The 14,998-nt window shown below is 45.8% G+C and overlaps 2 protein-coding genes across 2 annotated transcripts; one reads left to right on the top strand and one right to left on the bottom strand.

The window, feature by feature from the left end:
- Positions 1 to 1,079: 1,079 nt before the first annotated feature.
- LOC148326684 (transcription factor HES-5-like) lies at positions 1,080 to 3,115 on the top strand. Its single transcript, XM_088309832.1, has 2 exons — positions 1,080 to 1,250; positions 1,337 to 3,115. Exons 1-2 carry the CDS (start codon positions 1,200 to 1,202, stop codon positions 1,664 to 1,666), a joined length of 381 nt encoding a protein of 126 aa, XP_088165958.1. The 5' UTR covers positions 1,080 to 1,199; the 3' UTR covers positions 1,667 to 3,115.
- Positions 3,116 to 4,497: 1,382 nt separating this feature from the next.
- LOC148326683 (uncharacterized) lies at positions 4,498 to 14,963 on the bottom strand. Its single transcript, XM_088308456.1, has 7 exons — positions 14,675 to 14,963; positions 12,131 to 12,363; positions 11,955 to 12,057; positions 11,772 to 11,867; positions 10,654 to 11,168; positions 9,637 to 10,061; positions 4,498 to 9,540 (listed from the first exon to the last, which is right to left on the bottom strand). Exons 1-7 carry the CDS (start codon positions 14,714 to 14,716, stop codon positions 8,678 to 8,680), a joined length of 2,277 nt encoding a protein of 758 aa, XP_088164582.1. The 5' UTR covers positions 14,717 to 14,963; the 3' UTR covers positions 4,498 to 8,677.
- Between the last annotated feature and the right edge of the window lie 35 nt (positions 14,964 to 14,998).

Below are 14,998 nucleotides of genomic sequence, written 5' to 3'. Positions count from 1 at the left end.
TTTGGAGAATAGCGGCCTGCTGGTGGCGTCCTCACGTTGTACTTTCACACACTCATCACTTGGTGCAGAAGAAAGTAGAAAAAAAAATATTTTATCCTCAATGGATCATTTTTCATGTGTTGATTTCTGCTTTTCTTTACTGTGATTGTAGGATTGCCTTCTCTGTTAAATTTGTTTTTTTCTCTGATGACACATTCACACTAATATAAATTTTAATTAGCGAACACACTTTTTTTTAAATAAATGCATGTATGCAAAAATAACAGAGTCACACGAGGTTTTGAATTATTGCATCAGAGTCTGTCCATGATTGTGCGATGGCACAGCCACAGGTCAAAGGTCATCCTCAATGGTCGCTCATCCGCACTGAGAGCGATCCGGCTCCGCTTTCCCACACCAGCAACAAAACAAGTGCGCGTCATTATGCAGCACATTAGCTGGTCGCTTTCACGCCGGCAGTTCAGCGGCAGCGTTTGGCGCATGGAGTCAACTTTGACCCACGTTTGCTCGCCAGCGCTTCCCACTGATGACTTTTATGGGCAACAAGTGACGCAGTCGTTGAAGTAATAGTTTGCAACTTTGACTCGACGCGTGATGCTGGAATGTTGGTCGTCATTCATCGATCCGCAAAAAAAAGTCAACATGTGTGGAGATGTGTTTCTAGTCACTACAAGACTTGCTCACTTTGATTAGCGATAAACTTAACACACGTTTCAACACTCTCACAAGTGACGCTATCATTTTGACCAGGTCGAAACCGTAAACAGTGGGACACGTCACACGATGAGCACGAATGCTAAAATAGCACACGGGTTACGTTTGCGTCCGGATTTTGGTAAGCGTGCACATACAGGAATGTGTTCTCACTGTTTGATGTCATGAATGGAAGCGTCCGCCCCCCTCGGAGAATCATAATGGCGTGTGCCAGGTCAAAGTCATTGATGGCAGCAGATGTGCTCCCTTCAGGGTCAGCACTTTCCCACCAGACCCCCACAAAGCCTCCCTTGCGTCCCGCCAGTGGTCCAGCTGCTCCCCTGAGATGTAACTATTGTCCCCCCGCCCGTGCTGCTCTCCGATTGGCCGCCTGCCAATGTGAGAAAGTGCAGCGGCCCACATTGATATGGAGATGTGGGACTATAAATAGGAGGCGTGAAGCCAGGAGAGAGCACATTGTGCATGGACAGCACACACTTGCAACCATGGCACCGGACATCTCTCTGCAAGACGCTCACCCGACTCTCACACACAAGGTATGTTCATTTTCTTCATCATCGTCGTCACGCTCACCTCCTCGCTGCTCGACAAGCGTCCTCATCCTGGTTTGTTCCCGCCGTAGATCCGAAAGCCTCTGGTGGAGAAGTTGCGGCGCGAGCGAATCAACAGCAGCATCGAGCAGCTCAAGTCTCTCCTGGCTGCCGAGTTCCTCCAGCGGCAGCACAAAGACTCCAAGATGGAGAAGGCGGACGTCCTGGAGATGACCGTTTGCGTCCTCAGGAGACTCCGGTCCGTTCCTCCAGCCGGGACGCGCTTCGGGCAGCTCGGCGCTTCCTGTGAGGAAGAGGAGAAGAGCAGCAAGAAGGACTTGTCTCCTCTCAGCTCTCCAGGTCACAGCAGCATCAGCAAGGAGGAGCGCTCGGCCCACAGCGCCCCCTGGAGGCCCTGGTAGACACTGACCGACTCACGTGACTTGCTTTCATGTCACCTCCTCAACTTGGTTGATTTCCAATGGGAAATATCGACGGAAGAACTTTGTCATGCACGATGCATGAATCACATCTGATTGCATTTGCAATTGACTACTTTTCATATTTTTTTTCGATATGGAAAAGCTGACAAATTATGTTAATTTGTGATGTTACTGATCATCTTGATCCTTCTGTTTAGCTGATCATACTAATCTTTTTTTTTGCTGTAGCAAATATTATCTTGTCATACATGTTGTATGAAGTGTCTGATTGCTTTGACAGTCATTTTTAGTTTTTTGCAAAGATTTTTCATATATTTGTCATTCATGCTAATGTTCAATTTTGGTTATATTGACCAATTTGAACACTTTTTTTTGCTGGTTCAGGGAGACTAAAGCACAAATATTATCTTGTCATGCGTGTCGCATGAGCTGACTGATTGCTTTGACAATCATCTTTATTGATTTGGAAAAAAATACATTTCATATTTTCTCATATGATGATATGATATGATTACTTCTGAATGATCATATTGATCGTTTTGCGAGAGGACTTCTACTATGGAGAGAAAAATAGCAAAACCATCTGTAACAATGTTTGTCATTACTGTTGAATGACTACAATTGCAATTAATACTGTTCATTTTTGGGCTAGTTTTCCATTTCTTATGGAATTTTTTCTCAAATTTGTGCAGTTATTAATCCTATTGATCACCCCCCAGCAACTTTTTGCTGATTGTCTTGTGGAAACAATGGCAATACAACTACTACTGTCATGCATGTTCCATGAATTGTTTAATTACTTTTCATATTATTTTTAAATGGAAAGTGATGATAAACAATGCTAGTTCCTGATGGCTTTCTGTTTGGACAGAAGTTAAATCTTGATTTGTTTTTATTTCGTATTAGAAATACATGAATAGAACCTCTATCATTGATTGAGAGCAGCTTTGTTTCTGTTTGTACAGAAGTTTGTTTCTGGTGATCGTCATTTCCTGAGGAAACCACTGAAATAGATCACGACTGAAATTGCCACGCGAAAGTATGAACCCTTTACGTCTTTTGTTCAGGACTTCATTTACGTATGCTATCACTGTTGTTTAGTGATTGTATACTTTTCTTTTGTCATGTCATGATGATAAATTATTATTGTGTCCTTTCTGTGGACATGAAGTCATGAGCTACTTTAATGAATGATCTCGTCTTTGAATGAGAAAAGCTTTGAGTTGAAAAACAGCATGAGCTGTTGCAATGTCATTGTTGTCTTGTTACAAATGTGTTTTTTGTCTTTTATGAAGACTCGTGTTCTTACATTGGTTGTGAGTGCAACGGATCTTGTCGAAATATACAAGATGTTGCCAGTGTGATGCCTCATCACTTGCTTGCTGCCAAAAAATTGAATTATTATGCAATTAAAAAAACATTGTAATGTGAAAACACCGTGTCATTTTTTACAAGTACATATACATTAATCAGGTTTTCCACAAACCAGAAGTCTTGTGCGATTCACAATGGCCGTAGCAAAAACTGTTTATCTTTATTAATTCAGCTTAAATTTGTTAATCTTTTTCAGATTCCAGGTTCTGACAGGGATTCCTTAACCCTTTTGTGCATTTACAATCGATGTCCCAAAGTCTCAATGCTACACAAAAATGCTACACATTAAACCTCTGATTAAGGGTCAATATTCTTTAACATGTCAAAATCAGTTATTCCACCTTTAGCAATGTGGGTGTTGTCGGTTATTTCGTCCTTATTCAAACGCTAATATCTTTAATCGAACTTTATGCAACCCGATCACGATTGCTCCTCACCCTAGTTGCCATTTGATGCTTCCGCCTTCTTCAGTCAGCTCGCTTCCTGATTGGCTGGCGTGTTCTTCCGTGATCATTTTGTTGTGACGTCACATCACAGTGTAACTATAGAACTTGATGAATGATCTCTATTAAAGATATGCTGTGAACACACATCACAAAATAATCAGTAACGATAATATTCCAAGTCTAAATTGGCCACCAGAGTGTGCTGTTGGCTCAGTTCATTTCTTAGGCGATGCTGCTCCTCCTGAAAATTAGCCTCCAAAAATATTTTTTTCTCATGATTTATCAACAATAAGTGGGGTTCAAGTTATTCATTTATAGATAACTGCTTATCGTGAAGGCGGCACTAGATCAGGGGATTGCAAATATTGTTCAAAGGTGACATTTGATTCAAATCGCTTTTTTAAATTTGAGATATATTTTAATTTATTGTAAGATAAATTTAAATTGAAAACTTCAACGGAAACTCTGTATACACGTTTTTGTTTTTTGCACACCACATACAGATGGGGCCAGGTCATTTCTAGATGGGAAAGGCATTTCTTTGTGTATTTTCCTTTCGTTTTCTCTAATTAATTGTGTTATGTAAATGATATAATATTGTTATTGTTTGATTAAAACATGCTGAAATGTATGTGCAATGTTTTCATAATTGTTTAACAATATATCAATTATCTAAAAATTCAATGAGTTCAAATAAATACCTATACTTTATTTTGAGGAAGAAAAAAAAATAAATTACTGAAAGTAATACAAACAGGACTGATCTAATGTTCATGCTAGGTGATCCCACGCTCGCAATATTAATGAAGGACACCTTTGAAAAAATAAAGTAATGATTGGCATTTACTCATACAAAAGTCATCTTCAGTCATTTGTCCAACTAATTCTGGCGAGAACCTCTTTCTGAATCTGCCTGAGGTCGAAGTGACTCCAGCCATGTGTTGTTGTTGCCGCATGGGGGAACACAGAACAGAACCAGAGGGCCACAGCTCATTAAAATCTCTTTCTTTTTATTCTTATGACCGCACACATGTACATCGTAGTCCAAAAGGTTTGCCGTACAGATGCTGGAGGCCCGAATGGATGGATGATGGATGGAGGATGGGTGGAATGGATGGACAGATGGACGGATGGGGGAATGAGTGTGCCGTTGCCCAGCAGCAAGACTCTATGCTCCAGTGTGCTTTAAATTTCGCATCACATGAGGACACGTGTGCTATTCTCAGCCCCTCTGTCCTTGTGTTAGTTGCAAGAGAGCAGAAAACACACACACACACACACAAAAAGACATCTATTATTCAGAGTGTTTTGCGTCACAGGCCGAGATGAGAGAAACAAGCAAGACGCTCATTGCTAACCAGGCCAAAATCTGCCTTGGAATCTTCCTCTCTTGTCGCGTAACCTTGAAAAGTCCTCGTGAAAAGCTGTCTTAAACTGAAATACAAAATTAATCTCATCAAGTTTGAGCACAAGTTAGCGCATAGACTGGAGCGCTGCTAGTGCATCTTAGCTTGGTCAAAGGTCAAGAAGAATCATCGCCGCCTATTGGTGGTTTAGTATTCACAAATGCACCTTTTCGTGTTTTCTTTTTCTGAGGTACTTTTTCTGTAACACGCTTAAATGCCAAAAGAAAGCCCTGGCTAATAAGAAAATCGGAATTGGTGGCAAGGAAGTATGTTGAAATGATAAACCTTGACTGTCAGTTGTTCATGTGGAAGAGAAGCTGAGGTTGGCAAGGTTTGTTAGTTGCCGCATGAGCATTTGATTGCAAAGGAAATTCTGCGTTTATTTTATGGGTCATGTTGTAACTTGGACGACTTTGAAATGACAGAAGTATTTTGGGATCTGTTCTGTGCTATATTTATAGTTTGAACTATTAATATAAGCAATTACAAGAAACATTTCTGCTCCTCTTTATGCAGTAACATCCAGAATGGAGACAGGAATGACACGTGTTTGTGACATGTTCTCATGTTCAAATGTAAAATCAGTGCCTTGTGACAAAATATCAACATCTCTTTTTGACTTGTGACGTGTTTTGATCATATTGACATCATCGGAGTACGTTATGACAATTGCCATTTATAGTTGATAGTGTCATTTCTTTATATCAACATTTCAATCTTTTTTTGGGAACATTGGCATAATACGGTGATGCCTCGAGACACAAGTCGAATTTGTTCCGTGAGCACGCTTTTATCTCAAATGATGTTTCCACATTTAAATGGTCGAGATTCCATTCCAGCTACTGCAAAAGAAAACAAAACTTTTGCAATTGCCTTTTTTAAAAATGGAAAATAGAATTTGATAATATTTATAAAAATTCAACAGGTTTTGACCATGGATGGCTGAATTCTTTGCAACATCTGCTGTGCGCAAGTTGGCCGCAGGGAGGCAGTATAATACATTCAAAGAATGAGTTTCACAGCGACTGCAAGTGACTCAGTGAGCTGCAGTCATATTACTTGTTTTATTTTTTTTGCAGAGGATAAAGACTCTCTGCCTGTGTGTGTTGTTTTTTCACGTCACCATTTGTGTTCCAAATATCTGTTGGTTAAAGCATTGCAACAGTGCCACATCAGCGCTATTAGTGATCTCATTTTGCATTGTTGGCATTAACCAAAGCAGACATTTCTAAGGCAACGTCACCGTGTGTAATTGTCTTTGTTTTATGTTTAGTTTGACGCTAGGCTATTTTGTTTTTTGCAGATTATTAACTCTTTCTGCAAAACAATCGGGTCACTCGGGCAGTTTGACAGAAAATACCCTTTTTTAAAATTCAATTTAAAGCTAGAGACGTGCAAAAGGGGAGAGGTTCCAGCTGAAGGGGGCCATCCACTGCAATAACCTTGGATGATGACGTCATCTGTCCGAATCTTGCTAAAAGAAACTCAAATGTCAGCCTCCTAAACAACAGCCATCGTTACGGAATAAAGAATCAAAAAAGCTTCACATCTTGTTTCTACTGGTAACGTCTTCCCCAGTGCCCTCATGAAATCAATATACACACATACGCACGTTCGAGTGACACAAAACAACAGTCAGATTTAATTAGGAGACAAGAATAATCACACAATTTCTGTTCACCTAAAAAAAAAAATATCAGAGTCACCGGTTTTCTAGATACCGTACAATGTGCAATAAAGATTACTAAAAAAAATGTAGTACTGTAAGAAAAATATTGAAATATCTCCCAACACATAAAGATTTTGTAATGATAGTTTTTAAATTAAACATCAACACACGCACGCACGCACACACAGTCTGTGTTCTATCTACAGCAGAGGTCATAAACTCCGGTCCTCGAGGGCATGTTTTAGATGTTTCCCTCTTCCAACACACCTGCTTGAAATGGCCAGCTCATCAGCGAGCTGTGCAGGAGCCTGATAACGATCGCGATCGGAGGATGGTGGCCCTCGAGGACCGGGGTTTGACACCTGTGATCCACAGTCATCCACTGGCCTCGGTCCCTGTGAGAGAGCAGTAGTTCGGGAAAATCGCTTACAAGTTTGTAGATTTTAAAAAATGTGCAAAAATTGTTGGTTTTCTTCGGTCCCTCTCGATATGTGAATATCTACAAGGTTCTCTGGGCACATTTTTTTTCTGTCCGCCTTAAAAATTGCAGCACTGAGACTGAGGTATTATTGCACTATATCCCGCACCCTCCACCTGCTGACTGGACTTTATTTTTTTTCCGTCGATTCCATCTGGGTCCAAGCAGCTCGAAGGACATCAATCCTTTCAGTCTGTGCATTGTTTGTCAGTAAACATGTGGGCAGGTACAATGCGTAAACCAACAACTGTGTAGCGCCAGATGTGCTGCATACCGTACATCTCGGGCAGCCGGGGGCTCAAAAACAACAAAAATGGCCTTCATTTTCCCGGCTCCACTTTGATCGCATTGTCCACTTTATGCGGAACAGGACGCTTCGGAAAAAGACGGACAAATGGCAGTTGTCGCCGGCAGTGTAAAAGGGGCTTCGGTGTTGTATGCTCGTGTGCTAGTTAAGGTTTGGAATGCCCTGACTGCCAGTTGGGAGGATTGAAAAAGGTGCATTTTCCTCATAGAAAGTGACATTGGGAGATGGAAATCACAATTGTGTTGAAGTAATGTAGCAAATTAGATAATTGTTAAGTTGACAAAAGCTTTCGTCCCCTCGCGTGCTTTGCGCTTCATGCTTCTGTGAATTTGCTGCTAAAGTTCAAAGACCACCTGCGCAACATGAGGTGAGACCCGCAAGTGCTCCGGTGCACCGCCAAGGACGGCGGAGTTCCATGTGGGCAGGGGTTCTCACACTGGGATCCGAGGTCCTCCGGGGGGTCAGCGAGCTGTAGATTGGAGTCCGCAAAGGAATGAGCAAAAAATGGTTGGCGCTTGTCCGAAGTGCCGACCGACATATGAGCACACGCGGCCAATGAAACGGGCATAAAAAACTGACTACTCCTCCCGATTTCAGTTTTGGTGCAATTAAAAGCTCAGCAATGAATATGACATTTCACATTTCACTTCCCTGCATCCATTTTTTTTGTACAGCGAAAGACATTGAAGGAATGAAGTCAGTTTTTCCGAGAATATGCAATTTTTCTTTTTTTTTTTGCAAATAATAAAAATCTCTGAGTCATTGATGCCCATCTCAAAAATTTCAGGATTGCCTTAAGATGGCGGCAAAGCACTACTTTTCTATTAGACAGCGAGATGGCCTCTTTAATCACTTCAACAAAGTTCCTCTCCTCTAAGATGACACGAGAAGGAGGCAAAATAATACTGAGCACAGCAAAGAATCCAAAAATAAAAATAAAATTGCAAATCGCAACGATGGGGGTAGTCCCATTTTTGTAGAACAAAAGGCAATTTTTTTTTTGGGGGGGGGGGACATATAATTCAATTTTATTTTGACAATAAAGGGATCGTCTTTGGAGTAATGATTCAGACTATTTTCCCCCCTCGTTAAACTCTGATTTTACCATTTTATTCTCGAAAGATGACGACTTCATCCCAACAAAATACGACTACCCATTTCCTGAAAAATCAGAATTTGTTCAGCAATCTTTTTCTGGGAAATTTGTCCATTTTAATTTCTGGTTATGATTCATTGGCTTATAAGAGAGTGCTGGGAAGCGTTTCCCCCATGTTGGGGTTCCCCGGAGCCCCAAATGTTGCGAATCCCGGTTAGACGGTGGTGACGGTGAGCAGGGGGCTGTTGCACAGCATGGGCTGGTCGTGGCTGTCCAGCCGGCTGCCGTGCGTCAGCAGCTCCTCCACCGTGGTCCAGTCGTCCAACATCTTGCGGTTCCTCAGACGACTCAGCTTCCTCTGGCTCATCTCCAACACCGTGTTGCACCGCGCGTCCGTCAGCACGCCGCCCGGCACGGGGGAGCGCGGCGGGCCGGACGCCGCCCCTCCCCTGGCCTGCTGCTGCTTCTGCTCTCGGGCCAGCAGGAAGTGTTCTCTCCTCTCCGTTCGACTCCAGTAGCGACCCAGCAGCATGTCGGCGCTGGTCTCCTCGTCCGTGCTCATGCCGCTACGCTCGTCGGCCAGCTGCGACGCCCGGTCCCTCAGCAGCTGGTTCCTGGACACCCGAGCGGTCGTGCTGGCTTTGGCTTGCGGACCGGAAGTCGCCGGCTGCGCGTCCGGTTGGTTTTTCTTTGCATCGAAAGCAGCAGTCGGGCTGGCTCCGGTGTGGCCCTCCAGCGTGCTGTAAAGGCCTCGGGCCCCTCCGCCGCCACCTTGGGACTGGCGACTTGCCGGCTTGGGCCACGTGTCGTTGATGTCCCCGGGCTGGGAGAGGTGTGGCGCCCAAGGGAGGTGCTGCTGCTCCCTGGCCGCTCGGCTCCTTTGCATCTCTCGCTCCACCTCCTCTTGAATCTGCGCCTGCCTCTCCAGACTTTTCTCCATTTGTTGCCTTTCCATTTGGTCGTCTCGCTCCGCCGCCAGAGGGTCGGGCATCAGGCTCATTTGCGGCCACCAATCGTGGTGGGCGTTGGGGCTGGCGTTGAAATGCAACTCGTGAGCGCTCGGCACCCGGATGTGCACTGGATGAACGAGAAGAGATGCGTTTTGAAGTTATGGACTGGAAATAAATGAAACAAAAAAATTGCCTCCTATTTTTGAAGTGCAGCACGGGGTACCTGGGTGCTGCTGTGCAGAAAGCGGAGACGCCGTCACGTCCGCCCCCATCTCAGTTTCCTCCGGCAGGCCTGGCGGCAGGACGCCATGAGGGGGGACGCCTCCGCAGTGGTGCAGGGTGGCCGCGCAGTAGGAGGGGGAGGCCGGGTGGCTGGCCCGCCGCCGGTACTCTTGCTGCGGGGGGCGATGGTGCAGGGTCCGGCTTCTCCTCAGCATCCCCAGCGAGGTGGAAGCCTGCTGGTGCGGCTGTTGCACGGGAGCGAGCGGCCTTCGGTGGCTGGAGGGCGTGCTGCAGGTGGAGAGGACCGGTCCGCTCATTCGGGGCACGGGCGTGTGGCCGTGGGAGGGGTTGAAGAGGGCCCCGCTGCTGGAGCTGTGGCGGTTCAGGCAGGGACGGTCAGCTTTGTGGAACTGGACTGATGACACTCTGGAAAAAAAAAGATTCATGTAAGACGTCAAAATGAGTCAAAAGGAAAAATTGCTTGATGATTAAAAAGTGATGCTTTTTATAGTACAATCATTCTATCAACTCGCAACTTTTAAATGGTGGAGGGTTTACTGTATCCAGCGGTACCTTGACATAAGAGTGTCCCGACTTACAAATTTTTCGAATAACAACCCATAGGTTGGTTGATTTTTTTTGCTTTGTGTTACGTGCAAAATTTGAATGTCTAATTTAAGTTGTCTGAAGCAGAACTCAACCTACTCCATAGCTTCACAATATTCCTGTTTTGACGCAACTAAGACATTTTTCCTCCTTTTTTGACGTTTACACAAGAGGTCCTTGGCTGTTTCCATGGCGACAAGCTCAGTCTGAGGTGGCCCATATCGCCTTTGAATGAATGTGCTTTTGTGTACAACTGATTTTTTTATGCATGCACAGTCCGGTACACTATTGGTTAGCACATCTGTCCCGAGCTTCTGGGGGGGGGGGGGTTCTGCATCTTCCTCCCACAAAAAAAAAAAAAAAATTGTAAAGAGGTGTGAATGGGAGTGGACTTTTCCCACCATCGACATACCTGAAAAGTCCGCGGTTGGGCACGTCCAAGACGGCGCCGGCGGCCTCCTCTATCCCCATCTGCATGCGCTGACACGGCGGCTGCATGGTGAGCGTCTCAGGGATGGCCTCCAGCAGCTCGCGGTGGCTCATGGGACAGCTATCGCGACGCTCGCGCCTCTCGCACGTCTCCCCCTGGTGCTGCAGCCTGGCGTTGTACAGCCGCATGCGCTTCTCCAGCATCCTCTGGAAGTGGCGGAACTCGCCGGTGCTGTAGAAGCCCGAGTCGCTGAGCTCCGACGAGATGAAGGACTCGGAGGAAGGCGAGCCGCCGCCGCCGGGTCCAAAGGCCCCGCAGCCGCCGGGACCCAAAGCGCCGTGAGAGTGGCAGTCCTCCAAGCCGGCCTCCTCCGTCTCCAGGCCGGAGAGGTCACCTTGGTGGAGCGAGCCGTCGGTCCAGCCCAGCCCGCTGTCCAGCTCGTGGTGGAGGGGCAGGAAGCCCAGAGGCTTGTCCAGCATGTAATCATCATCCTCTGTCTGCAAGGAAGACGGTTAGGGTGAGGTCCGCTTTGGTGGCACAAGACGGAACTGACGATCTGGCCACTATTCGCCTGCAGCAGTCTTTCATAACTTTTATTGAGCCAAGGCCCGAATGTCATGTGAGAAAAATCTCCGACGGACAAAAATGGCACAAAAGCTCTTTTTACAGGGAAAAGGAAAGAAAAGTCATAAATTCAACAACATGTGTAAGGAATGTAACACCAAAAGTGCAGTAGAAGCTGGAAAATCTGTTTCTAATTGACTCCCAATAAAGTCTCAAACCTTGCGACCGTTCTGAGGAGAAGCGGTGCTTGGCTAAATAAGCGTTTTCTTAACTTGAGTTGCTCCCCCCCAAAAAAGAAAAAATAAACTGAGGAAAAGATATTGAAAATGAATTTTAAAAAAAAGCAAATGGGTGAATCCCAGAATGTCAACTCGCGATTACGCAGAGGTACGCTGCATTTATCATTATTATTATTTATTTATTTTTTATTAATAATAATAATATTTTTATACTTATTTATTCATTATTATTTATATTATTATTTATTATTTTATTATTCTGCCCACTGTTATATGAGAGCACCGTGGCCTTGTTACCTGGCTGTGGTAACCTTTGGGCTCGTCCAGGTGGACGTCGCAACATCCCATCAGGCAGTTCTGCTCGTTAGCTCGCCGGCCACTCGCTTCCCGATCCTGAGTGAGTCACCGCGTGGGAAAAGTGAACATGAGAACAGCTACGACGCATCTGTATCTATTCGCGTGAAGGCGACACGGCATTACCTGGTGGCTCATGTCCACAGTGTCCCTCGGAGAGCTGGACAGGAAGCCGTAGTGTCCTCCGTCGCAGTGATCTTGCGGCAGAGACAAGTGGCCGAAATAATGTCTAGGAGGAAGTAGAGCAACTTTTAGAGTTTTATTTATTGATTTTTTGGGGTGATGAGGAAGGTGCCGCTCACCTGTCCTGATAGGTGGGGCTGGCAGCGCCGAGCCCCGCCGGCATCCTGGGCAGGGGCAGGTTGAGGTGCTGCAGGTTGAGCGGCAGGGGCTCCCAGGTGCCCCGGGGGTCCGCCTCCACGCCGCCGCGGCCCCTCTGACTCTTCACTTGCATGGTGACCGGGAGCTGACTCGCCGCGAGGATTCGCAGTGCATCCCGTTGGCTCAGGTGCGCCAGGCTGCGCCCGCCGCTCAGCTGAACACAAAGAATGGAAAAACACAAAGGTGCTGATTCCAGGGAGGTGTTTAATTTGTCGGCGGTTGATTATGCACCTGGCCACACATTAGCGCGCGGTGTCTATTAGAGGGAAGGACAGTGTTTAGAGTAATTACAGACACTTTGTCTCACAACCCGTTATTTTTTAGAAGCGCCGTCGACATTTATTTCTGTAACTAGATGACTCATTTGGCTATTAACAGATACATCAAAAAAAAATTTAAATAAGAACTCAAGAGATCTTCTGTTTCACCTGATTAGTATTCATTCTCATAGCCTTTGTCTATTTGAGGGCAGGCGTTTATTTGATGAAGCAAACAATGCACCTGAACTCCGGAGAGCCATAATCTGACCAGGAATCTATTTGAGGACAGGCGAGTGGATTAATTCCATCGATCTATACCTGACCAATATGTTTATTATTCGTCTCACATTTGTGGAAGGCAATTCTTTCGACCAGCTGACCTTTATGGGAGGAGTCAATTTGAGAGGAGGCATTTATTTCTTGCATTGGACAACACACCTGACAATTCACTCTGGAGATCTTCAACCTACACGGACCAAAGCTGCGTGCACTCGATTGCTGCTTCTTGGATGATTGTGCGCACATGGTCCAATTATAGTTCATGAGCTTTATCCTGTCTGGAGGCAAACAGCAGGTGTTCCCTCCTCTTCCTTTTTTCACACATGAAAACAAGCTCGCCATGTTCTCAAGTCAAAGCTGAAAAAAGAACGCCGCTGATGTCACTGTGATGTCATTGGCTTCTTTGCACATTGTCAAGTGAGATTGAAGACGCACACTGAACGTTTTCTTGCAAATGTGCCAGCGTCGCCCATTTCGTGGCGGCGTACACACGCAGTCACGCACATGATCGCGTCGCAGCTTCCATTTCAACCGCGGCACAGTCCACATTATGCAACTGGGTCAGCCTTCTTTCTGGGTTTGCTGCAGCAGTGTGACGGGAGGAAGATGGACGTGGTGACACGTGCACGTGCACGCACACAAACAAACACACGCGCGCACACACATGGCTCAGAACACATCAAATGAGACGCATGAGCTGCAGCACATCACGTCCATGAGTCACCCTCCTCGACTTTCACATACACGCACGCACACGCACGCTGACTATTGAGGTCAATGCATTTATCTGCATGTTTATTGTTCACCTTTAACTTACTTGTACGAACGTAAAGCAGTTCCATGTTGAGTTCAGCAACCTGCAGGTGTCCACTTTAAGTCAATAAACACCTCCCCTCAAATAAACGACGCCAACTGAATGAAAAGTGGTCAGGTCATAGCTCTCTGGAGGTCAAGTGCGTTGTCCACTTCAACGGATGAACGCCTCCCCTCAAATAGTCACCTGATGCAAATAACACCTCGCAAAAAGCCTCAGAAAATAAAATATTGGTCAGGTCAAAGATCTCCAGGGTTGACGTGACAAGATGAAGATGCCGCCCCTCAAATAGACGCCTTCTGCAACGGCAAGCAAATGCAATAGTGGTCAAGTTACACAACTCCAGAGTGCCATCTACTCAAATAAATGCCTCAGCGAAGGTTGGTAAAATGAATACTCTCCAGGTTGCGATGTCTATTTCAACAAATCAATGCCAACACACGCAAGGCCAGTAGAATGGTCAGGTAATACATTTCTAGAGTCAAGTTGCATCCTCCACTTCTACAAATAAACGCCTCCCCTCAAATCTGGAAAAGGCCGTAGGATAAATATTCGTCAGGTTCTTTTGAGCGCCAAGGGTGTGTAGTCCACTTAAACAAATCAACATCGCCCCGAAGGTGGCGCCGCTCGGCCGCAGCAATCATCACATTTCCTCACAATTTGTCTGTCAAAAATCAATTTATGGATTATTACGTTCGTCCCTTTAATAAACATGACACTAAGTAAAAACGAAATATTTGTAGCCGTTGTGAAGGCGGAATTCATGCACAGAATATTGTGAGATGCGTGTCGAATATTATGGCGAGGCAGTGTAGACACACACATGCGCACGCACGCTTGCAAAAGCACACGCACACACACGGACGGGCTGAGAAGCACAAAATGGCTGACAGAGTGCATGTTTCTTTGATACGAACAGACATAATGATCTGAATATGAAGTTAGATCTCGAGTACGGAGCACTCTCACACATGCTCGCATTTTAAAGGTCCTTGAACTAAAAGTTTGCAACCGCGTAGATACCGAACCAACCCGGAGAGCCGCGGAATGGTCAGCTATCATTTCACAAACACATTCACGCCTTGGCCAGATTGGGGCTTGCCGGTACTCACCGCTGGGTCGCCCACCCACGGTCCCGAGAGCCAGCAGCCCATGGCGGAAGATGCCCGGGCAGCGGTGCAGATCGACAACGGCTGCTCCCCTCCGCCTCCTCGCCTCTGAAGTCAGGTCACAATCCGATGTTGCTCTCGTCGTCTATTTTTTCAGCATCTCCGCATCGTGTGCATCCCACCCCTCCCCCTCCTCCATCGTCATGGCCCCGAAAAACCCGCTGAGGAGCCCTCGCACATCCATGCAGTACTGCAACAGCGTGAAAGTGATGTGCAAGGCAGGGAGTCCGGGGGGGGGACACACACACACACACACACACACACACA

The sequence above is a fragment of the Idiotropiscis lumnitzeri genome, chromosome 11, assembly GCF_059441095.1.
Source record: "Idiotropiscis lumnitzeri isolate Australia: NSW breed Sydney's pygmy pipehorse chromosome 11, RoL_Ilum_1.0, whole genome shotgun sequence".
Taxonomy (NCBI): Eukaryota; Metazoa; Chordata; class Actinopteri; order Syngnathiformes; family Syngnathidae; genus Idiotropiscis; species Idiotropiscis lumnitzeri.
This window is presented reverse-complemented; position numbering and strand designations above follow the sequence as displayed.

Excerpts from the sequence above, each read along its gene's own strand:
- LOC148326684 (XM_088309832.1), top strand. The coding sequence starts at position 1,200 with ATGGCACCGGACATCTCTCTGCAAGACGCTCACCCGACTCTCACACAC. Across the intron at positions 1,251-1,336 it reads ACCCGACTCTCACACACAAG|ATCCGAAAGCCTCTGGTGGA; the intron begins GTATGTTCATTT and ends TTCCCGCCGTAG.
- LOC148326683 (XM_088308456.1), bottom strand. The coding sequence starts at position 14,716 with ATGGGCTGCTGGCTCTCGGGACCGTGGGTGGGCGACCCAGCG. Across the intron at positions 12,364-14,674 it reads CGTGGGTGGGCGACCCAGCG|CTGAGCGGCGGGCGCAGCCT; the intron begins GTGAGTACCGGC and ends CTTTGTGTTCAG. Across the intron at positions 11,868-11,954 it reads CTGTGGACATGAGCCACCAG|GATCGGGAAGCGAGTGGCCG; the intron begins GTAATGCCGTGT and ends TGACTCACTCAG.